Here is a 25067-nt window from a genome sequence, read left to right on the forward strand (position 1 = left end):
TAAACTTAAAATGAACATTAAGCCAAAAAATCCCAAGGGAAGAAGCAGTTGCTGCCACCCTGAACTAAAGAGCTTGTAAGGTTGTTGCCAGCTGTGTTACGCAGTCCTTTGTTTACATAGAACAGATCAACAATAATGTAATATTGATCTGTCAAATTTGTCAACATTTTTGATTGTACATTTTGTTTCCCATCTGTTATCAAACTTCAAAGTGATTGGACTGATTTAATTAACATTGTCTTCCAGTTCATCTAATACTGTCCCACTCTGTCTTCTGTCAGAGGTCACAGCCCAGTGCACTGGACACTTGCTGAGCCCCAACGATCCATTTCATCAGAGGGGGTGAAGGTGCAGCAGTGTGGCAGACATCACCCCCACTCAAACTGCAGCAAACTGACAATCACACACTTGAGTGCCAACGACACAGGGAAATACAACTGTAAATACTCCAAAAATGATTCAGACAATGGCACCTCGACCTATGTGTATGTCAAAGGTGAGACCTGCAAAGTGCCCTTTGTATGGGATACTGGTAGTGACCAGCTCAGATTATTGACCCTTTAAAAAAATCAGTCTGTGCAGTCTGTGTTAGATGTACGACACTGAAATGTTCCCCTTCAGACTAGTGAATGTAAGTAATTTTCCAGCATGTGAAAAACTGAATGTAATGTTGTTTAGAAATACAGAGGACTGGTCTATAAACTGTAGCACCGATAAGGGGGTTCTTTCCTTTTGAACTTAATTGTTTTTCTTCGATCCACGATTTAACTGTGTTTGTGATTCTCATCTGCTGACTCAAGTGAAGGGGGTCTAGTGTTAAAATGAGCAGTGGCACTTGATGGACAAAATTAAATGGTCAGTGAGAAATGTGATATTTTCTTGATGACTAAAACCTTTTAAACAGCAAGAAGAGGAATAAGTCAGTGAGAACAGAAAAAGTGAAAAAAAATGTTGATACAGGGAATAAATTATATGAAAGAAGGAAGGAAGGAAAGAAAGAAAAGTGCAGTTTTGATTCATTTTGAAACTATATGCACTATGTATGACTATAGTTGGTCCTTACATGCAGACTGCTGACTAAAATCTACTGGCATTCAGACTGTAGAGACAGCAGTTCTCCTTCCCAGAGAGAGTAAGTCAGAAAGAGGAAGTGGTTTCTTTGGTACCATGGTTTGTTCTGGAGGTGGAAGGGTGAGCGTGATTGCACGGGAAGCCCTGGTCATTGACTGTGATTTCCTGCTCCAGCTACTGTTTTCTCCCCTAAAGCATCAGACGGCACCAGTTACAGTTACACTATTATTCAAATGGAGATGGTGCTAGGCAACATATGGAGAACAAGTCAGCCTCAGCTCATTTCACCTAGATGTGTTTGTTTTTTTTAGACTTGAAAATAGTTTCTAAGACAGGATAAAAAATAATGAAATATTGGTCTAAATGATATGAAATAGTATGAATAAAGTATAATAAATAATGAAGAACAAACTAAAACTGGATGCCACTGTTCCTTCTCCTGTTGCTCTGTGAATGTGGTTCACCCCTTGCCTAGCTATCAGGCAGCCTGCTGTGCCTGTGTTTAGTCTAACTCTCTTTTCAAAGGCCTTCAGCTGTTTATTAGATCATTTTCCATGCTCAAATAATAGTTCCTTTATCACACCACTACTGCTTGACCTCACACAAATCGCAGACTATTTGCGTAGCTGTGAAGTTCCCATAGCTGTCGTGTGATGCCTGGCTACCCAGTAGATACACACCACTATAGCCTGATTGTTCTATCTGTGCTCTGCTGCCTTATCCGGTTAGAATGAAGTGATCTCTTTATTTGATCACTGTGTTGGATGCCTTGACATTGCCCTGATCCAATTGCACTCCTCTGGCATAACAGTTTTTTCACCCTGTATTAACAACAGCTATATTTGCTACAAAACATTGTTATCCCAAAGGACAAAATGTAAGGGGCCACATCTGCTTTGAAATTTAGTTTCTGTTTGACCTGTATTTTAGATGTCACTTATTTTGGAGAGGCTTTTTTTGTCCCTCAGATCCCGAGCAACCGTTTGTGGAGCCTTATGGAACAGCTTTCATGCTGGGTATCTACAGGCATGAGACAAGTCTTACAATCCCCTGCCGGACGTCCTCTCCTGATACAAATGTAACGCTGATAGGGGTAAGGCCTCACAATCTTTTCACACCTTCTGCTCATGCCTTCCACTAGTAAATGAAGTTGCTGTATTGTACTGTATATAGTATGTAGTATATAGTATATAGTAAAACACTCTATGTGTTCCATAGACCATGTTGGACGTTGAAGTAAATCACATAGTGCATTATCTGATTGCTGTTAAGATCAAAATTGGGCATCAAGACTGTTATTACTACCACAGCAGGATATCCTTACTTGACGTGTTCTGGAAAAAAAAGTGTTTCCACTTTGTGCTTAAGAGATCCAGTCTCACTGGATCTCACACCCTTTGTAAATTAAATCACTCTAGCACATAGAAACACACTGGTGACAGTGGCTTGTATAAGGGAAGCTCAGGGGCGGTGAAGGGAGCCATCCTGTCTGCTTCCTGTAAGAGCAGGAAGGTGTTCCAAGAGTGTTTTCTCAGAATAGACACTCAGACTAAATTTAGTTCCTCTTATCTTCCAAACATCAGGAAATTCAGTAGAAAAACAATGCAAACTGTGTCCAGTCACAGGAAACAGCAGGCAACTTATGAGGATTATAACATTTGATCCCAGAATTAAGTTGGAGGTGTCAGTGAAGGAGCACTCCCTATGTGACTGCACAATGCTCTTCATCTATCTGCAGAACTTAAGAACCTGATTATGGTAAATAAAGAGAACAGCACAAAAGCCATGTTGACAAAGTTGCCATGACAACCACAAAGATGTGTGCTTTTTGTCATATTAGTGATTAATATATGGCCATGTGTCATAGTGCCTACTGTGGACAAACACATCTGACTCAGATGGAACAGATAGTGGTTGAGTGACCTTCCTGCTATTCGAAAAATCTATGGCAATCCTCCTTCCTGCTCCTTTTCCTTCCTTCCCTTCCCTTGCCTCCTCTCCAAGCCCAACTTCTGGCATAAGAACAAACAGCAGCAGGCTTGTACATCCTTTTCCGTGTCTGTTTTGTGCTCCATTGCATAAATGATTGCAGAAGTTACACTCCAAAAAACAAATTAGACCTTCACTCTCACAGATGTCTGTCCCCAGCTGAGCTCAGCAGAGCATGAGTTATATGTTAAATTAAGTTAAGTGCATAACACTTCTGTCTGGCAATGTGATCTTTAGTGAACATCAGTGTGTCACCAAATATCTATGGATACTGACAGAATCTCTTTGCTCTATTCCCTTGATTGCAGCTCCCACCTTTATCAGATCAGATTGCTAAGGAAAAGATATGGGATCCAAAGGTGGGATTCAAGATTCCCTACGGTCCCTACACTACATACAATATGTTCACCTGTAAAACCATGGTCAACGGTCGTGAGTTCAAGTCAGTGTACATCCCTAATAGACTGAGTGAGTGTGTTGTCCTTCTGTCCAAACTAGCTCATTGTAAAATTAAAACCATTGCTGATAAAGAGGTGTCTCTGTTTCACAGACTTCTTTTGTCTTTTGTCTCTATTTTATAGCTCTTGCTCTTGATAATGTGAAAATCACCCCAACCCGTGTCAGAGTGTTGGTTGGAGACACCCTCATCCTTAATTGTACTGGTGAGACCACCTATAATGGGAGAATCAGCTTCACATGGGATTTTCCAAAGATTAAAGTAAGTTCAGATTTACTGTTAACACCACACTACTGTATGTAAAAAGGACCATCATAGATTGTAGCAGTGAAGTTTATGGTGCTTTTGTTTTCTTCAGGAAAATCGACATTATACAAACAAGACCAAAGGCGACACTGCTAGGATCATTGTAATGAGCAACACTTTAGTGTTATCAAACATTACCATAGAGGATAAGGGGTGGTACCGCTGCAAAGCTGAGATTGAACCTACAAAACACAGGAATGCCACAGTAAGAGTCCAAGTCTATGGTAAGTATGCTTTGGATGCATAAAAAATCAGATAATTTAAAACTGGACTTCCATTAGGCCTAAATTTCCTCTAGCACTGATTCTAATGTCTTTGTCTTTATCTTTTGTTGCAGAGCATCCATTTCTCAATGTCTCCTATAAAAATGAGCGGTCTAGTATATTGACTGTTAAAGAGGGTACAAAAAAGGTTGTGTTTGAGCCCAGGGTCAATGCTTTGCCCCCAACAGACATGTTAGCATGGTAAGTAACAGTTTAAAGTCACAATAAAAAATTCATATTATGGATTGAGTGGAGCAGCACAGTGTGAAACCCTAAGTAAATTGTTTTCTTTTCATTTACATTGTTTAGACACGGTAAAAAAAACTTTCTATGCTTCCAATTTTCAGGTATAAAGATGGGGTCGCTATCAAGAAGAATTCCACCTGTTACAACATGTCAGTTTTCAGCTTGATTATCACTGATGTGCAGCAGAAGCATACTGGGGTCTTCACCATAAGCCTGGGCAACCAAGTGAAGGGCCTGTACAAGAATCTGAGCTACACTCTGCTAGTCAAAGGTAAGCCGTCGCCATAAACCTGATAATTACCACTGATCCTGAGGAAATGAAGCAGTGCCTTGGCTGTGGACTGAGGCTGCCCCAGAGCTGTAGCTGCTTTCAGTCCAGTTCACTGGACGGCAGGTAGCAGCTCTAGTATGAGAGGAATTTGGGGGCTTGTTGATTCCAGGGCTGGATTGACGTAGCAGGGGCAGCTGTTGTTGATTATTGGGGCTCTTTTGAAGGGGCTTGGCGCAGTGTGTAAATGGCCTGGGCTCTATTCTGCACGCAGACTCCAGCCGTTCCAGACCCCCCTAGTCCCCAGCATTTATTTGCATCCTCACCATGTGTATATACAATGCAGCTCATATACAGTAAGCAACATGTTCTATACAGTATCTATACAGCTTGAGGAAAACAAGTTTTTTGGACGCAAAAGCATGTAAATCACTGTTATGATGACTTTGTAAAGAGTACTAACTGTTTACATAAGTTTATAAATGTTTTAGCATGTTGAGTAGGAACTTGGATGAAGCCTGGTTTCAACAGAGAACAGACACGTGTCAATGAGTTACTAGAAGCTTACCATGGGGGGTGGGCAGAGTTATTTTCATTGCATTCTTTAAACATTATCAAGCAATCCCAATAGCGTGCCAAAAAGTGGACAAATCAGCCTCCTTCTGGCTTGTATATACATTATTTATAGTCCTTGGCTGTCCCACTTCGCACAACTTAAATTTATTGGAAAGAAAAAAATGAAACACACAGACCCAAACAAAGTGAAGAGTGATTCCTGGTATCAATTAGGGAACTATTTTAAACTTTGTTCATCAGTTGTTTAGAGCTCTCACAGTGCTACACATTATGAATGAGTTCTACGTGACAACACGTGTGGTGGGTTGCAGATTGTTGTGGTTTGCCAAGCAATGTCACAGTGTGTAGGTTGACTATTTCAGCTGTTCAAAATGGACAGAATGGCTACCTCGTGAGGTGGTACAAGGATCTTTGTCTGGTGTTAATTACAGCGCACATGGTTGATTCACTGACCTGGCCATGGGCCACAGTGGGGTCGTTCTTTGACCTACAGCCCCGGGCTAGCCAATCATCCTGCCATTCTTCTCATAGTGTCTAAAGGACAACTGGTGTCAATGGCACCTTTTTCATGGCTATCCATCATGACTGTCGTCCCTCGTTATAAAGACATTATAAGATTTCACAGTGGGCTGGGTTAGGATGGTTGATCTAACCTGTTGTCTCTCTCTCTCTCTTTCTCTCTCTCCCTGTGTTTTTGTATGTGTCTGTTGATATACACTTCTCTCTCAAAGTGAAGCCAACTATTTCAGAGGCAGAGCTTGCCACGGTGGACGTGCAGCCCTACATGTTTGGCAAACAGCACCAGCTAACCTGCACTGCTTATGGGTTTCCCTTGCCAACCATCACTTGGCTCTGGCAGCCGTGTCACTCAGACCCTACGTTTAAAAAGTGAGTCACCATCTCACGATGTTCCAAGCAAAGAAATGCTAAAACTAGTTTTCTTGCATTCTTGGTCTGTTAACTTTCTTTCATCTTGAAGAATTAAAAGCATATCAAAGGCTAAATTTTCCTGATTTTAAGCACAATTTTATGTCTAAAACGTTTTATATACAGAACGCTTTGTGTTTTGTAAAATGTCTAGTCTCTATAAACCTTTTCCATGCTTTGAATAATTAAATGTGCAATAGGACCATATCAGTCATGAATACCCAACCTAATCTGATTAAAAATCAATTACATGCCACTACCTACCACATGGTGACCCTACGTTCAGTGTGGTCTTTCACCCAGTTACCTGTAATGTACTGTCTGCTCAGTTTTAGCTGCCAGTTTACAGGAGACTAAAAGACTTGATCAGGTAGGCAGTTTGTATGTGTAATATCTATCAGGCTAAACAAAAATGGTAAATAATGCAAATGTGTCTGCTGCTGTCAGTGAAATGTTTTTTTTAACTGCACCGCATTTGCAAAGATTCAACAGCTATGTTGGAGGACAAAAACTTAAATGCCACTTAAGTACTGGCATCGTATTCTGAAACACACAGACAAACAGCATCACAGACTTAACAGCAGAAAAGTGTAGCTTCCAGAGCCACCACTCCAGCCTGGGGATCCCATTATAAAATAGATTTACTGAATTGACTTGGGCCCAGAATATGACACATTAATCAAAGAAATGCAGCCCTCGAGAGCTGCCCTCTTGTTTGTGGTCAGTGGTTCTGTAGGATAAACGGGAAACATGGGGGAGATATATTAATCTCAGATTCCCTGAGCTGTTACAGAGTCGTACAGAAGTGAGTGTATGACTGACTGTGCATGAATACCAGCCTGGTAGTGAACCCACAAACAAGATGAACATTCCCTGAGATCCTAGCTCGTCAATGACAGCGGGAGACCTGCAAGTCGTAAGATCAGGAAAACAATGGGTCATTACCCTTGGGTTATCAGGCCTAAACTCCATTAGCAAATACAACATTGTGGACTGAAAGAAATTAAATTATATTACATGTTACATGTTGTTAATCCACCAGTTCCTTCATTTTATTCATTAGATTATCTCAAAAACCCACTTGTACTTGGCAGCTTTATGAGAAATAATAGCAGAGTGTTAGTTGGGTCAAAGCAGCTCTTTCTGCTGGCCTAAAGATAATCAGGGCTGGCACGAGGAACAGTGGCTGGGCAGTGGCAGGCAGCTAATGAGACATAGGAACAGCTATAGCCTGGTGGGAGGCCAATTGTGCAAAATGTTTGTTTTATACAGCCCTGACCCTGCAAAGTACCTGTCACTGTAAATCCAACATGTAGCCCTTCAAGATCATATCACATCTAAATCTTTGGGAATTTGGAGAGAAGGGGGAAAATGGGGTCTGGGGAGGTTTTAGAGGTGAGGGAAGCTTGCTATCTTGGCTGTGGAATAAGGCTGATAGTCTAGGAAGCAGAAATATGGGGGTGTCTTTTTCACCAGGTTAAGAAGTTATCAGCTGTCCCTTGTTGACCGCTAAGGTCTTAGGATCAACCTTATCTCCTCTGACCAGAGTGTAGAGGGGGGGGTTCCTGTACGAGGTGACGCATTACACAGCCCTTCCTGTCGCTGTTGCTGTTTCCTCCTCTGCCTCTCCTCTCATCAGGCTGATTGTTGCCCACCACGGGCGGTGAAGGGTTTGGGGGTGGGGGTCAAATCCTTTCTCTAGCTTTTATAACCCAGACAACCTGGTCTAGACTTGGACTCTACCCAGATCAGTCTCAGTGGACTCTTAAAATATTCTCAGACTTTCAGGCTTAAAGCATTTGCAATAAGCTAGCAAGTTGTATATCATCTGAGCAGGATGTGTTTTAGTGTCACACGAAGGTTCCCAATTAAAACAACATAAAAGCCTGTTTTTTTCATCTGTGATGTATTGTTCAAAGTCCAACACTTGTACATCTGTTTTTGCAAAGCTGGTAGTATGAATGGATGGTCAGTTTTATTGCATTTTTTCTGTCCTGCAGAGGCATTGCTTACCCTGAGCAAGTCCTGGTCAGCACTAATGACAGGGGAAATTACTCCCACAACTGGATTAAGAGTATAAGCACCAAGCCTGAACTGGTTAAAGGAAAAAAGAAGGTACGTGGTTTTACATACTGTGTAGTGTTTGCACATGGTATTTAAACAATGGATGCACTTGGAGCATACTTTGTTCACCATGAAATGTGGTTGACCAATAACAATGACCAACTCAACAGTAGGATTTATATTAAAGCAATCAAGAGGATGTGATTGGGAAGGTGTGTAGAGCCATAGAACAGCCAATAGCTTGGTCAGATTCAAGTAGAAATCTCCCGTGACCAGGGCTTGAAAGTCAGATTTAACATCTGAAATCCATAACTCCCTAAAATGTTCTCCTTCACTCCTTTTGGCAGTGATGCAGTACTTCACTGAAAATGATTCATTTTGTCTGCATTAGTTTTGACTGTGACTGTGAGGATTCACTTTTGTCTTTCATTGCTGCACAACATGATTTATTTTTGGAATAAACAACCAGGAGAATACAGGAAAATCACTTGGTTGCATCCATATGATGTGGTCTGATCTGAAAAGGAAGATGCTATCTTGATAAATACTGTACATTTACAACCTTTGGTACAAAGGCCTTCCTGTAAGGAGCAGTATCTCTCCCAGAGCATCCCTGCCACTTCTGACATGGTGCACCCATAAATGACAGACACAGTTTCCCTCTACTGAAGTGAAATACACGCTCAATTTCACAGTTTTTTAATATGAAGGAGACCTGTAAATTACACAGCTGCAGCTTCATCCTGCGCTAAAGACACATTGTTTTATTTTGACATCAATTAATCTTTTCGCCTCTTAGAGAGCCTCTTTGCTCTTAGAGCTGAGCCTTATAAACAATAGTAAAGCCATGCATTGGCCAAGGGATGAGAACAAGCCTTTCTCTAATTTATTCAACCCCATTACCTGTGAAGATGATCTATCAGCATATATTACTGTAGTTGTACATAATGTAATTATAGAAGCAAGATTTGATCACGAACACAGATAGAAATAGTGTTTGTCGTCATTGTGGAATTTACCAGTTCGTCAGTTTTTTAGAAAACATCAAACGCAAACCCAAAACATGCCACACATAGAGGAAACAGTAGACAACGCTGCAAATGACCTGTGGGAGCCTGTTACTAAAACTGTTCACCCCAAACATAATTAAGAGCAGGCCTCCACTTTCTTGTGAAAGTCAGTCCATTGAATTAGGTGAAAGAACCCCATTGCAGCAGACTGGGTCAAATTAGGGCACAAATTCACTGACATTCAAGTTTTCTGTAGGGGAAAGACTCAATGATCATTATCAATCTATAGCAGGGGTCTCAAACTCAACTTAGATGGGGGCCGCTGGAAGTAGAGTCTGGGTGAGGCTGGGCCGCAAGTATTCAAAAAAAAAAAAGTACAACAGATCCAGTCTTCTCAATCTTTATTATTAACAGTTCTTCACGTTTCAACCAAGTTTCAACCGTCGCTAATTCGCGCTGGACATTATGGTGCGTTCAAGTTGTGCTCGGAAGTCGGACTTTCTGAGCTCCGAGTTGGACATTTCAACTGGAAGTCTGAAATCGGAGTCGTTCCAATTTACAAGTTCCAACTTAACGGGAACGCACCATAACTTGACAACAAACGCAACACCGAAAGCTGTCATGAGCCTGCGCTATGGTAGCCCATAAGTGAAAAATAAAAGCCCAGGGCAAGCGCGGCTCGCCCAACAACTCGGCAAAAAGGTGCGCTTGAGAAAAACGCGCGGGCCGCACTAACACTAAACTTTGATGTCAAGTAGGGGGCCACAAAATAACATCCCGCAGGCCGCAATTGGCCCGCGGGCCGCGAGTTTGAGACCCATGATCTATAGCTTCCTGTTCACTGTTTTAAACTGAAATTCTGATGAATTGCTAAGTTATTTATTGATTTGTGGTCTCATTAAGTATGCCATGAAATTCAGAATCATATCAATTCTTTGCTCACGAAGTAACTGTAAATTTGGCCATTTACACAGGGCATTACTTCTAATATGTCTCTGACATAAACAGAGAGGCAGCACTTATTTACTAGTACCTGTGGCCAAACGCTGGTGCTTTATGGGGGTTAGGACTAAGGGTCAATGATAACAAGCAGCAGTGTAAAGAAGAGGGATTTGTTGGAAGTGAATTCCTCCCTGTCACCCCACATAAATTGTGTTGGCCTGTGAATAAGAACGTAGTCAGGGCCAGGTCTCTGAGTGGCTCCCCAGAAAGCCAAGTAGAGCGGGATACTGGCCCGGGTCATAATATAAGGAAAACACGGGGGGAAGACATGGGCACCTGGTCACAGTTCGTCTGGTCAGGTCACCTCTCAGGGACTGTGTGCAGCCATTTAAATGACTGTTTTTGAGCTTGGGTTACATGGTGAGTAATAGCTATAACCTAATACCATAAGGCCACTCCATCAGTGTTTTGACAAATGTCATAGCAGCATGAATTGGACAATATGATATAACTTTTTAAAACATTTTTTACTGCCTGTTTGTATTGTGAACATTGTAAGTACATGGACGTTGAAACTGTTTCATGGCTACGACTGTGTGTCTGAGAGTGAACACAATAGCTCCTACAAGTCAGGAAGTTTAGGCCAGCATACACCCAGACAATACACCCACATCATTCATTCTCTTTGATGTAGCTGACTGCCCCCAAAAAACAGATGTCACTATGAACACTAAACAGAACCCCACGCAGTCTGGCCCTCATCCAAGTTTCACTTATTATTTTGTCTATTTAAGCCATTAAAAAGTTGTACTAGCGTGATGACAAAATTGAATGTGGCGTTAGAAGTGCTTTTCAGGAAATGGACATGGAGCCCCAGCACTAGATCTATAGTGCAGGTCTGAAGGAGACTCAGTGGGTTTTAAAACTCCAGATGTACCCTTTCATTAATGTGACTTACTGGAGAGTAAAAAACAGACCAGGCTTGTTCCAGACCTCTTACTCGTCCGTTACAGCAACTCACTGCTCTGATTGTGACTGATACCCGAAGGATAAATGACACTAAAAGTTGAAGTTATGTTGGACACTGAATTGTGATTTCAAGCATTTGTTATTTATCTTAACATGTTTTATTCTGCTTACAATAATCAGTAACAACTGCCCTATTGATCCCAATTAGACTGTGAGTACCCTGGTGATTGGAGAGGCTAGCGTGTCAGGAAAGTACTCCTGTGTGGCCCAGAATGAGGAAGGCTTCAGCAACATGATGAGACCTTTTTACGTTGATGGTAAGTGTGTTGGCAGAACACAGCACCTGACACATCAACTTTTAAATCTTAACAGCTGAAAGTGCATGCATAGATAAGTTTTATTGCAGTTGCAAAGCACACTATACTGAGCACTAGATTCTTTCAGATGATCTACACAAACAGTACACATTGTAATGAATTGCAAGAACAGGGAAGGAATGTGCAGATTGTATTGTGCAATAAAGAGACCAGAGGGGGGCATTAATTGAAACCATCTTCCACTGTAGCTTAATGGCCTCAGGGTGGAAGAGAGGCAAACATGTCCTGAGCCATATGGAGTGCTATAATGGCACACGTTTAAAAACAGCTATGAACAACTGCATTCCTGCTCCAGTGCCAGCAGGTCATTCCTCTTTCCCTGTTAGACTTCTGCTATGAGAATTTACTTTTTATGTGCATCTGAGTTTTTCCAAATGTTCCCAAAATGAATATCCACTGAGACAGTTATGTAATAACAGTGGGGATGAGGTGTCCCTGCACACAAGCACAGTTCACTTTGCACAGTTCACTTGGCCACAAAGTGAATCACATTTCCTTAAAAGTTGAGTGAATCATATCTCTCAAAGAGTGTATTGCTCTTGGAGAGGAGTGGATGTAGGTGAACACATAATTGAGGAGATGCCAAGTACCAAAAGATTGTCTCCCAGAGAGAGAGAATTCCCAAGAGGAATCCTGCTCTGCTTCAGAGGTGAGGAAGACAAAGAATGATGGAATGCTGCTTAAGAAAAGAGGACAGAATTGTAATAACAGCTGTGTTCTCTTACTGAACACAGAATGCTTTCCAGCAATCTGAATAAACAAGCGAGTCTGGTTCCCCTGGGGCCCAGACTCAGCTTCACTCCAATTGGATGAGTGCAGAAGCGCCATCAGCAATGCTGTCCGCCAGCAACGTGCTTCCAATTAACAGTGATGAAACAGGAAACAACTGCAAATTTGACATTCCTGGTCTGCGACGAGCAGCTTTGTGTCCCAAACTGTTGTCCCAAATAGGACTTATCTGCAAGTCTTTCCCCATGTGTATAAAACAGATGACTTAGATTCCTGTAAAATGCTGTTTGTTTATTATTAGGAACTGATGAGACTTGGTCATCATCTAGAACAGACTTAACATCATTGAAATCCTAATTTACTACATTCCTCTAATTTGTCTGAATAGATAACCCTGAGGAAATTACCACTCAACCCCGGACAGCCATCGAGGGGGATCACGTCACTCTGAACTGTCGGGCAACTCGCTACCTCTACACAGACCTGCGTTGGTTGGATTCCACGAATCAAACGATCACTTCTAATGTGTCCAGTCTCCAGCTCAGCAACTACTCCATTTCCATTTCTCTCCATCTGCATAATGTGTCCCAAAACAGCACTGCAGGGTACAAGTGCCAAGCATACAAGCTCCAGCAGAGGGTTGAACTCAAGAGCGCTGCACTTAAGGTGGATGGTAAGTTAGAGGTGGATATGAGAAACTGATTGCATTTCTATTGTTGCAGTAATAACTGTTACTGATTGTAATGCCATTTCCATAAATTGCATCTGTCATCAATAGTCAGCTGACTATAGGTAAAATTAGTCATTTTGTATTCATGTAATAAGTGTTTCATGTTACTGAAAATTAACACACACAGGGACGCTTGTTGGGTTGCTGTCTAGGCAAGATTGTAATAGAGCAAGAGTATCTTTGATTCAAACTTTTTCCTTTTTTTGGTGCAGCAAGAAAACGCCCCTGGCTGAGCCAAAACCTGACTAATCAGGATGTGAACAGTAGCAGCACCCTGATGCTGGCTTGCTTTGCTCTGGGAGTTCCTCGTCCAAACATCACGTGGTTCAAAAATAACGTTCGAGTGGAAGAAGGCCCAGGTAACCTGAGATTAGTATTCCATTTGCTATGTTCATCATACAATAAATGGCTTGGACAATTTTTGGTGGTCAGTGGCGCAAGAGCAATCCTGGCACAGCACTGCACAGACTGGATCAACGGCTGAATACATTTAAATGAATACATCTTGATAACAATAGGACTACATAATCCATATTTGGGGATTTCATTCCCTTTGAAAGCTGCAGAGCCTGAGCTGTTTCTTCAGAGAAAAGTGGTTCTTCATTGGAAGGCATATATTCTCTGAGCACAAGTGAACAACATATATGACTCAGAGGTCACATGATGCCCCTTCCGATCAATGATGAAGATGTATTTACATTCAAAAGTCTGTCAGTGTGTAGTGACTCCCATAAAGTTACTTTAAAAGATATTTGTGCAGATATTTGCATTTGCAATTACTTCTAGTATCTAGCCATATATACATAAAATAAATGTGTATGTATATGTACACATATATATGTACACATATAAAACCAGCATGCACCTGCACAAATATAGGGGTTATATGTTATATTCAATAAGTGTTAAATGCCACCCTTTTTTAAACTTCATGGTACCAGTTTGACTGAGAGTTTGTGTGTTACAGGTATCACAATGGGAGAGGACGGGGTTCTGACCATTGAGAGGGTGAAGAAAGATGATGAGGGTCTGTATGAGTGTCAAGCCAGAAATGTTGAGGGCACCGCAGTAACAAGTGCTTTTGTTACTGTGCTTGGTAAGTCATGCAGACACCTACAGATATTAACTTCCTAACCATGAAAATAGATCAACACTTCAACCTGTGGCATTTGCAATACTTGTTTCCCATGATGACATGCTGTGTGCTTATGTCCAATCAAAACATCTTCTCACTACTACAAATAGCTCTGGTTTGACCTCAGTATGAAAATGTCCCCTGACAGAAAATCTGTGGCTGCCAGGAATGCCAAGTGAATTCCTTCTTTGGTTTTATGATCAAGGCTCTGGCTGAGGGTCCTTACTTTGAGGACATGACCTCTGTGAAGTGCTAAGAGGTCTACTAATGAGTGCAAAGAGATTGACTGCTACAACAGCCAAGGGACTGGGAACACACAGCAGATAATTGGAGTAGAAGTCCTTTCTCTAAACGTGTGTGTCCCAGTGTGCCTTTTACCTGTAAAATTTATTGCATGTTGACATGTGAAAGTGGAAATGGCAATGTAGATGAGATATCATGCAAACACTTTTTTCCACATCTAGACACTTAAACAGATTCTTATTAAGCTGAACTTTTCTTGTGATGTTCAACTTTAGAGTTATTTTCATCCATTCCATTTTCACCACAAACATATTCCAACAACAAGCTGTATGCATTTCCTGCTTGGGCTGTTTAGTCAACGATCAGATGAAATAAGAGCTGGAAAAGTTTTGTGTAGAGTCTAGGGATATGAGCTTTCAGAGCGTTGACATGGATGGTTAGAAAAATGGTGTTTGGAAGAAAACTCTTTAGGAAAAACTGTGGTATGCATGTCCCAAACAAACCAGAAATAAACACCAAAGTGTGTTTCCACTTCTTTTTTGTATACAATCTCTAAGAGAAAATTAAGTAAGAAACAAATAAACCAAAGAATGATGTGCAAAAAAAGTCTTGGCATCTTCAGTCAAAAAACAGGCTCTCGGTTTGAAAATTTGTAGCAGACTGTAACAGTTTTCTTTTGATCACTATACTCCACAAATCTTTGTCAATATACTATGACAACTCATGAGATCACGAAAAGTACACAGTGATTTTTGCCAAAGACGTCTGGGAGTTGACAACAGGTCTTCTCTTTCCAGGGGATGAAGGGAAGCCAAACGTTGAGGTAATAATTCTGGTGTGCACGGGAGCTGCAGCCACATTCCTCTGGCTCATGCTTATCCTCTTCATCCGCAAGTTAAGGAAGGTAAGGCTGTACATCACTTTTTTCCCCCCAGAAACCAAATGAGATTAGCATTTATTTTTGATGTTCTTGATCTAATGACTGTGTGGAAGCAACTGACTCAGGCCTCTTGTAAAATACAGTTTAATGGAAGGATAAATTTAGCAAGTGTTTATGATTTCCACATTTCCTAACATTTGGGAAGTGGTTGTATGTAGGATATGGCCTTAAAAGAGAACATAATGTGCTTGTATAACAAAAACAGCGAGGAAATATTTTTGTGCCTTTAGTGCAGTCATGTGCGTAGAACAAGAATTTCCGTGCAGCCAGTGTGTGGGGTCATTACTTATGTCCTTTCAAGTATGTGCATAGAGCAAGAATTTCATGTCAACATTTTCACTACTTGCTGATCACTTCAAACGAGTCATAAGTTGTTCCATGGTTGTCATTATCAAAAATGTCTTCATGATAATCATGAAATTCATGTTTTATCCTCTCACACCTTCAGCAACCGGCACATTATAAAATGGGTCCATCAATCATCATTGACCCTGATGAGTGTCCTCTCGAGGAGCAGAATGATCTCCTTCAGTATGACAGCAGTAAATGGGAGTTTCCCCGTGACCGCCTGCGACTAGGTGAGCACCATGCAGTTCTTCCAGCGTGGGGAAAAATTTTTTATATTGAAAGATTTTCATATATCGCAGGCAATAATAAGGCATCAAGTAAAACAAACACAGTTATTTGCTTGCCATCCTCTTAATTTTTATGAGGTTATAACATCAGTTTAAGAGGTTTGCTGCATAATTCAGGCTTCTGGCAAGTTGAAACTACTAACTCTCCGTACTGACAAAATGTGTAATATTTTTAACATAAGGTTAAAAGTGTAAGAAAATACATTGCCACATTAATGTACATGGAATAGGTGTCACCCCTCTCTGCAGCTGGTGTGCAGGGTCATTATTTATCAGTGACCTGCGCTGTCATCCAGTCGTAAATGAACCATAAATTCTCTAGAATAACTGCCTCGTGATGAGAGTCCCAGCGTGTTCTTTTAATTACACACCCATAGCCTGACTGACAAGGAATCCAGTCTAATTTTTCTGCTCTAGGGACAGGAAGCTCTAATGTCGTCCCACTTATCAAATACTTTCTTCCTTTCAAGGCAAAACTCTTGGCCACGGAGCTTTTGGAAAAGTGGTGGAGGCTTCTGCCTTTGGGATCGACAAGCTTTCAACCTGCAAGACTGTTGCTGTCAAAATGCTGAAAGGTAGGATGTCAAAAACATAATTTTTTAACTGATCCAACATTATTGGATAATAATACACTTTTTGCCTGCATGGCCTCTCTGGTTCATTATTCATGACAGACAGGCCAGCATAAACCTCACAGCATTTACTGTTGTATGGATAGCAGATGAATATCAGCTATGTGTCATTTCTGCAGAGGATTTATTTCTTGTGCACGTTACAGACTCATGAGCTACAGCACCACATGTGCCTGCAATTAATGTTTGTGTAGCGTATCGGTTCAAAGCAAAGCATGCGATGTCTGTTCCTTGCGAAGTGCAGTTAGAGGTAAAGGCTAAGACCTCTAACCCTGTTCTTGATGAAGAGATTGAGTGTATGCAGTTCTGGCTGCTTGGGTCAGAATGTCCAAGATCTGCAGGTGAGGAAGAGTTCACAAGTGTAAGATAGGAAACAAAATGAGGAATAAAAACCCTGTTTACATTTTCTGCATTGCAGAGGCTCTAACATTTGGAAATGATCCCCTGCCTTCAGTCTTTTTTTAACAGGAATTATTTACAATCCCATTGCAATCCCATTCCAGTCTTTCCAAATATTCATAACAAACCATAAATGTTGGATCAAAATGAAAACAGAAATCCAAGAAGCTAAAAAGAGTTTAGAGTACAAATGTTTAACTATTTCCTTTAGGATAGTTTTATATGTGGATGACATCAATTTTTAACTTGCATCACCAGAGAGGCAAACAGAATACCTACAGTGGTCAGTGATATGGGGATGATGTAGGAGTAAGGATGAAAAATATGGTTGTTGGTTAGATATACTGGTCACTGTCATAGCATTAATCATGTCTAAGCATAAATCACAGGCTCTCTGAGAGGAACAGACTCTGGCTGTTGTTAGTCGTAGGTCAAACTTAATGGAAAGCAGCAGGTCTCCTCAAATTGACCGTGGTTTAGCGAGAGCTTCCCTGGCTCCTTTAGCTTCTAGCTCATAAATATCTGGTTCATTGGAGCAACAAAAAACAACCTCTAAATCTTGATTTTTGTAATTCAAGTCAAAGACTTCTCGAAATCAGGTATGTAATGTGAGTACCTCCCATTTTGTTTCTCTAATTTTGTTGGCAGTTATCTGTGAGGATTTCCTCCATCAAAAGCTGCTTCATATCACTGGGCCTAAAGCAATATTATTATTTTTCCATCATATTTAATGAATTCTCCAAATTAAATTCTCCAGTAATCCAGCAACTATGGTTCACTTCTTTTTTTGCACTTTCTCTGACCTTGCACACTGCAAAGCCGGAATTTCTTCTTTAAATGCATTAAGCAAGGCGAGACGATATCATCATCTGTATCATCACCGTAGATATTATATGTACGTGTTTTGGTATGAAGATTTGTATGAGTTTTCATATATTATTACCATACTGTATGAGATTTTAGAGTTGGTAACTTAAACAAACTCAAGGCTAATATTTTTTCAGTTTTTACTGATTTCTCCCCATGCATCCAAAACTTGTTTCCAACTATATACCGTTTACAGTAAACAAGGTCTTGAAATATGCCTGAGGTAATAGAAAGGGAACGCAAGTTTGTGCCCTTCTGTGTATGAAATTACCTTTCAACATGATAACAGACCTGCGTAGACTTTTTATAACATTATCTTTGATAATATTTGATATTATATTTCTACAATATTAACCAAATTTTCTTGTGAAATTGGCTAATTTCATTTATTTAAATGGTCTTTCTTATTGTTATTATAATATTTTCATGCAGTTTGGGTTTCCAAGCATACATGAATGTAACATCTCTAGATTAATCTTAAAAATGTATATTTTGTCAAGATGTTTTAATGATATACTAACCAGTTCTGACCAAGTTCCATATGTGTTTACATTATTACAGGAGGTGCTACGTCAAATGAGCGGAAAGCTCTGATGTCAGAGTTAAAGATCCTGATCCACATTGGCCATCACCTGAACGTGGTCAACCTGCTGGGAGCCTGCACGAAGCCTGGAGGTGAGCTTTATTACTGGGGAAGTTATAAAATGCAATCCCACTGTTCTGATATTCAAGTATGGAAAACAGAGGGCATAAGAAAAGGACATTAGAATTGCTGTTATGTTTCCTGTTGAAGTGTCAGTTTAGGTTTAAATTGTCATCTCTATCTTTCTTGCTTTTCTTTATTGTGAACTATTACATGCCATAGGAATAATCATAAGAAATGTACCATCTTAACAGGACCATTGATGATGATAGTGGAATTCTGCAAGTATGGTAACTTGTCCAACTATTTGAGAAGCAAGAGAGATGACTTTATCGTGTACAAGGTGAGTCACGAACTGCATGATTTAGACTTTCCAGAACTCTTGCTTTCTCATCATTTTAGCAATGAGCTCATTAGTGTGAGCGTGCAGTGACTGTTTTGACAACCTTATAGAGAAGCCCCAAGCATGTCAGCAGCAGCAATTCATTTAACATGATATATGTGTGCTGGTCAGCGCCAGGACGGTAAGGTGGTGTCATCAGGATCATCCTGCGAGCTCAGTGAGCTGATGAAGCGCCGCCTGGAGAGTGTGGCCAGCACCGGAAGCTCAGCCAGCTCTGGGTTCATCGAAGATAAGAGCTACTGCGACTCGGAGGAAGAGGAAGAAGGTAAAGGCCAAGCAAGTCTTGCTTCCCTTCAACCCCCGCACCCCTCCCCTCTCTGTTTGTCCCTCCTGCCCCCCTCACCTCTGCTCCACCCCTCCTGCCCAGGAATGAAAGCTCCCCTCAGATTGTTTTCTAGCCTGAATCTTATGGGACGTTTCCTCCTCCTGTTCAGCAGTACAATCACTGCAGCAGGAGCCACTGTCACCCCACTGAGTCTGGGGAGGCGTCTGTTTATTTCCTGTCCTTGCCTTAGTGTTGCTCTGCTCTTGTGCTCCAGCTCAGGACCAGCACGTCGACCATGTTGTTCCTCATGTGTTATTTCTGGTTTGATTAGCTGTTTACTCAGGTGGGCCAGTGGAAGGACTCCTTGTGAGTTCCTCTCTCAGACCCCCGACCAAGCACACAGGGCCCATAACCACACGTTTCACCTGCCGTCTGAAAAATTGGAAGAATTGTATTTTGTTTTATCTGTCATCTGTAAAGGATGTTTTAAAGACAGGATGAATTGTTAAGATGACGTGTAGTAGTCTGGGACTTTACATTTTCAGTTTCCCCATTACAATTGTTACTGTTTCATCTAATCCGATTTATCTGACAGGTGTACAGAGCTGATAATCACACTGACTGCATTTAAAAACACAGCTAGATGAGTAGGATTATTGCTCTAAGTTTAAAGTCCATATATGTCCACTATGAAACACCATTTTAACTGAGAAAGCTTTATGTTCTTTTGTTTCAGAATCTGAGGATTTATATAAGAGAGTCCTGACATTGGAGGATTTAATTTGCTACAGTTTCCAAGTCGCAAAAGGCATGGAGTTCTTGGCTTCACGCAAGGTATTATCTTCTTCACATAAATCACTATAGGAAGATGCATTCTATTATGAAAACCAGTCTATAAATTGTATTATATAATGGAATGGTTTTTTTATTTATAGAGGATGTTATTTTGATTTAGATTTTGCCCAAAATAGTGAAGGATTACTATGTTAACCCTTGTTTATTACTGCATTTAAACAAGCAAAGTTGATTCACACTAGTCAAATTCTAAATTCTAAATTTGTTGTGCATGCAAATCGTGTTCAGTGTTTCTACATTGTTAATGACAGCAAAATCACAACTTAACTCTTAATTTTAGCTCAGCGATTGATTTGCTTGTTGTATAATCTTACCTCTGTAAATCCAGTGTTTTTAAAGGATAACAGACTATAACTCATTCATATAAAGTCATTCATAATTTCAGGGAGACAGGATGGGACTGATTAGAGAATGAAGCCATTGTTGTAAATGACCTTTTACAGACAATCTCTTAGCCTGGATAAAGAACACATCGTCCTCCATTGTAATATCACTGATGACTTGACCATGTGTTGCTCCCGCAAGCTGCCATACTGTAGCTTTGGGAAGTCAGTTATATCCAGAAAATGATATGTAAATGTCATACTGAATAAGATTTTATTCCTTTTTTTTCATTAGTGCATCCATCGTGATCTGGCTGCACGAAACATACTGCTTTCTGAGAATAATGTTGTGAAGATTTGTGATTTTGGACTTGCCAGAGACATCTACAAAGACCCGGATTATGTGCGCAAAGGAGATGTAAGTTTATTAAAGTCTTAACAGTGTTTCCAGCTGTCTGGTATTTACTGTCTTGCTGAAAAAATGCTCAAGAGCATTTCCATCAATGAATAATATGCAAAACAGAAATGTACCACTAACTGGACAGAAAAATGGAAATTTGAGGCTAAATTTGTTTATCCAATCAAAAGTAGCACCTGCTCAGACAGTTTGAACCGATCTGACAGTATAATTAGTGGTGGTATTGATAAGAGAGATCTCTATACTGGTGAGATAAGGCTGTTAATTATTTCTTATTTCAATACTTGTGCACAGGCTAGGCTACCGCTCAAGTGGATGGCACCTGAGGCCATTTTTGACAAGATCTACACAACTCAGAGTGACGTTTGGTCTTTTGGTGTTCTCATGTGGGAGATCTTCTCCCTGGGTAAGTGTCATGGCTCAGCACTGACAGCACTATTTTCATAATTCACTTGCATACTGTTTAACATACAAGGGAGCAAAGGAACCTTGCTTATGCAAAACTCACCCGACCACACATGCAGAAAAAAATGTGGACGTGACAATTGCAAACACGGCTGCAAAGGTGGGTCATACTAGTTTGACTTAGCTATTAAACACGCCTGACAAACATTTTTTGATAGGTAAGTTTTCAAGTAACAGGAGGCAACTATCAGCTTCCAAACCCAGAGTTATCCACGGTAAACCTGTAGGTACATTAGTCAAAAATGCAGAATTGCCAATGGGTAAACAGCATGAAAACCTCTATTGCAAATACAAATATTAGGAACAAGTTGAAACCAGCATAAAATGGAATACTGTTGGAAAAATACAGAAAAAACAGCTATTATTTTCTTGTGAAATGAAAATATTGACATTCACTTTACATTTACCTGTAGTTTGTGTTTATTCTCAACATCCTCACATATGCGTAAAGCCTGGAATCTCAGTTAAACACTGGGCTCTGTTATTAGAGATGCTCAGTGAGAAGAGAGCTTTAGCTTGGTGGACTCGCTCAGTGCCCCCCGGCTATACAGCCTCACCAGATGCACTGGGTAATAACTGTCTTCAGTAAGTAATTGTGCCTTGAGGACAAAGGGCCTAGGCTTGCATTGTTAGCCTGAAAAAACTATTTTCATGCCACTCGTGCAAAAAACATTAGTGAAGTCAGACTGTGATTTTTAGTACAGGCATGGGACATTAAAAGGAGAGAACACCTCCTATTTAAGCTATGCATTTCTTCCCAGCTGGCAGCACAAACTCACTGTAACCAAGCAGCCAGATCAGTGTAAAAGTGTGGCCCTGCTGTGAAATCACTGCAGCCTTTAAGACAGCTTTGTGCGTTGGTCCATGATTGCCTCTGCACCGTGGCACAGAGCTCACCACATGTTTCTATAGCAAGACTCAACATGAAATATTGTATGTTCAAATGTCACCATGGGAAGCAGGGTAAACATAAGAGTAAGCGTAAAAAAGCTGAGAACCAAAGTTGAATGTATTGCTATGCTGTACTTTCTGACTGTGCTGCTTTTGAAACACTGCCATACATTGTCGTCACCCGCTGCATTTGAAAGAAAAGTGTGTCAAATTGCATATTCTTTTAAATGTAAAACACACTGACGTCATTATGACACTCTCTTTTTTTTTTCCTTATTTTTCTTGGTCTTTTTCTCCCTCCTCTTCACTCTTGACACATTCTCACCACATTTTCCGTTAAAGAAACACTTACACATCTGGGTAGTGTTAGCCAGGCCTCAGAAAAATAAATCAGGAAACAAAGATACAAAATGACTTAGAAAAATGGCAAAGAAGTGAGCTTTGCAATCTGATCATGTTCGGAGGTCAGGGTAACCCAAGTGTGTTTTTCAGATCACTCTGTGAACCAAAAGTGTGTCAGTTCCGTTTTGTGGGATTAAATATCCAAACCTTGTTAGTATAGTGTTGATGCCAAAAAGTGAACCAGGTCCCCATGGTGCTTGTCAGATACACCATATCAGTACATATGTTGGAAAATGTTTGGCTTATCATTAGATGGCAGATGATTCTACTTCATCATAAAACACCATCATTGAGGTATGATATGATATAACATTATATGTAAAAACCATGAGCACATGACATACAATAGAAAAAGTTCATCTCTGTACACTACAAACTTTCTTTCATTTGCACCAGAAAATGACACAGAACATTTTACATTTCACAGTAAATACAAATAAAGTATTGTAAATCTATTGATATAAAAACATACTGAACATAAACACAAAAAACTTAAAAATACAATGAACAAAAACTGCAACAATTCCAGTCAATTTTAGTTTCGTTTGGAACCTTTATATCTCTTTTATAGGTTTACATATATAATTCTTTTAATAGCCAGTAAGCTTTATCTCTTGAGAGTTCTTCATATTCACTGCAAAGCTAAATCTGTGGTTTCCCTTTGAATTTGGGAAGCTATAACGATGGTATTTTATGTTGTGTGCGGGTTATTCAAGCAAGCACAAAAAATATTATTTAATGGGTCCAGAAATTGTGTTGATTAAATAGAATGGACATGTATTTTCCAAAACCAGCAAAATTGGATATTGGATAAAGGTTGGTTCAGTGTATGACTGTATGTTTTCACAGGGAGCAGAGCGTGAAGCTTTGGCCCAAGATTCAAATTTTATTGCCAACATTAGGGTTCAAAAGTAAATAAAATTAGCGGTGGTTCCCTTTTGGTTGATGAGTGACACACTTGACAGATTCTCGTCTCAACAGTCCAAATATAACAATATTATACAGTTACTGTACAATGGGGACACCACTGTATGTCATGAGGGAACCAAAGTTACATCATCCAATCATTTTAAAACAGAAATCACTCATTTGACTGTTGTGGCTGCAGTTCACAATCTTCTCCTTTCTTAAATTTTCCTCCACTCTGAAAACACTTTGTCCATGCAATTTGTGTCAACAGTTTGAAAATTACATTGGCAAGAACCAGCTTTATAAATCGTGGCACTGTTAGAATTTTTCCTTCTTTTCTTTCTTTCTCCCTTCCTCCAACAGACGACTAATTCAACTTTCTCAATACTGTTACATTTGGATTTTACCATGTTAATATCATATTCCCTCATATAATTATGTAAACATCATATTTCCCATCACTTTTCTTTTGTACGACGAATCAATGTAATAAACTTCTCCCCCTCTTTCCCCTCCCAGGTGCCTCCCCGTACCCTGGGGTGCAAATTGATGAAGAATTTTGCTGCAGGCTAAAAGAGGGGACAAGGATGAGAGCACCAGAATATTCTTCCTCTGAAATGTGAGTATTCCTAATAAATGTACAGTGGGGTCCAAGAGTGGAGTTCAAAAGTGGACAAACAAGAAATCAAAGTAAAAAGTACCTGCATGCTGTCCACTTCAGTCAAGTGGATTGTATTTCCAAGCAAAAACTATTGATTTGCTGGGTGATATCTGTCCTGACCTGTAAATCTGTCACTGAAAATCTAGGATTGCAAACATTTTATTGTTTGTCAGAGTTATGTTTTATATAGTTTAATCACTGAAAACAAGGCCCATATTCCACTGAACTATCGTTTCATTTAAATCTGTCTCCTATAGTGAGAGAAGTCTTGTTTATCTCAGCCAGCTCACAAAGAACAAGAATGTAAAGGCAGCAAGTAAAAGCCTCCCATATCGATATACAACTGAGAGGAGGCATTGTTTCTTTGTGGCTGCATCAGCAGGTCAGGGGTGCCTGATAAGAATCATGGGTAACCCTGCTCTGAAATGTTGCAGGAGGAAACATTAGCTGCTGATTAGCTCAGCAGCGGCGAGCTTGAAGCTCTAAAGCATTTTCTGACTGACAGTGTGACAGATGTAACTGAGAGGCACGTTTAAATGCAATGAGGAGAGATGGACTTGAGACTTTTTTGAGAAGGGGCTGATGGATGGTCCAGGACATAAGTATCTGTGGGAGGACAGAGAGTTCTCTTCTTTGGTGTCAGTGCTGCCAGTCAGTGATACAGCTAGACAAATGTTTTTTTAATAAGAATACTACTCTTTTGTACTATGTGTAGCCGAACCAGATTTATGGGCTGCACAGTCTGAGCTCTGCAACTGGGTCTTACCCTAACATATGTGCATATGTTGTGTCTGGTTTTAATTTAAAATGACTCATATAGTCAGACTTCACAAATTTTATTTGTTTTGAAAGCATAATGCTGCACTTCTGCTTAATAATGATGTGGTAACTAAAGGTCCAGAGTTTTAAAGCAACTTTTGCCAAGTAGAACTAACTGAATGAATTTATCAGCTTTACAAAGGAGACTGTGATTGGATATGATACACAAAATCTAACCCAGACCATAGTTTTCAGTCAGAGCAGATGATCTATAGATGCAGACCCAGCGGTGCCAAGA

General features: G+C 40.3%; 1 protein-coding gene across 1 annotated transcript in view; it reads left to right on the top strand.

The window, feature by feature from the left end:
* Positions 1-25067, top strand: part of kdrl (kinase insert domain receptor like) — a 44572-nt gene that overhangs the window by 7893 nt on the left and 11612 nt on the right. The window contains exons 3-25 of the mRNA XM_023421655.2: positions 282-496; positions 2040-2164; positions 3369-3528; positions 3642-3778; positions 3876-4047; positions 4161-4287; positions 4434-4603; positions 5908-6064; positions 8104-8218; positions 11297-11405; positions 12583-12867; positions 13137-13283; positions 13892-14020; positions 15100-15206; positions 15691-15820; positions 16348-16452; positions 18337-18450; positions 18673-18761; positions 18933-19086; positions 19823-19920; positions 20560-20682; positions 20977-21088; positions 23869-23968. Of these exons, the coding sequence (XP_023277423.1) occupies positions 282-496; positions 2040-2164; positions 3369-3528; positions 3642-3778; positions 3876-4047; positions 4161-4287; positions 4434-4603; positions 5908-6064; positions 8104-8218; positions 11297-11405; positions 12583-12867; positions 13137-13283; positions 13892-14020; positions 15100-15206; positions 15691-15820; positions 16348-16452; positions 18337-18450; positions 18673-18761; positions 18933-19086; positions 19823-19920; positions 20560-20682; positions 20977-21088; positions 23869-23968 (3180 nt within the window). The remainder of the gene's footprint in view (positions 1-281; positions 497-2039; positions 2165-3368; positions 3529-3641; positions 3779-3875; positions 4048-4160; positions 4288-4433; positions 4604-5907; positions 6065-8103; positions 8219-11296; positions 11406-12582; positions 12868-13136; positions 13284-13891; positions 14021-15099; positions 15207-15690; positions 15821-16347; positions 16453-18336; positions 18451-18672; positions 18762-18932; positions 19087-19822; positions 19921-20559; positions 20683-20976; positions 21089-23868; positions 23969-25067) is intronic.

Source organism: Seriola lalandi, unplaced genomic scaffold (genome assembly GCF_002814215.2).
Source record: "Seriola lalandi dorsalis isolate HSWRI2012SDOR001 ecotype SW California unplaced genomic scaffold, Sedor1 jcf7180002054673, whole genome shotgun sequence".
Classification (NCBI taxonomy): domain Eukaryota; kingdom Metazoa; phylum Chordata; class Actinopteri; order Carangiformes; family Carangidae; genus Seriola; species Seriola lalandi.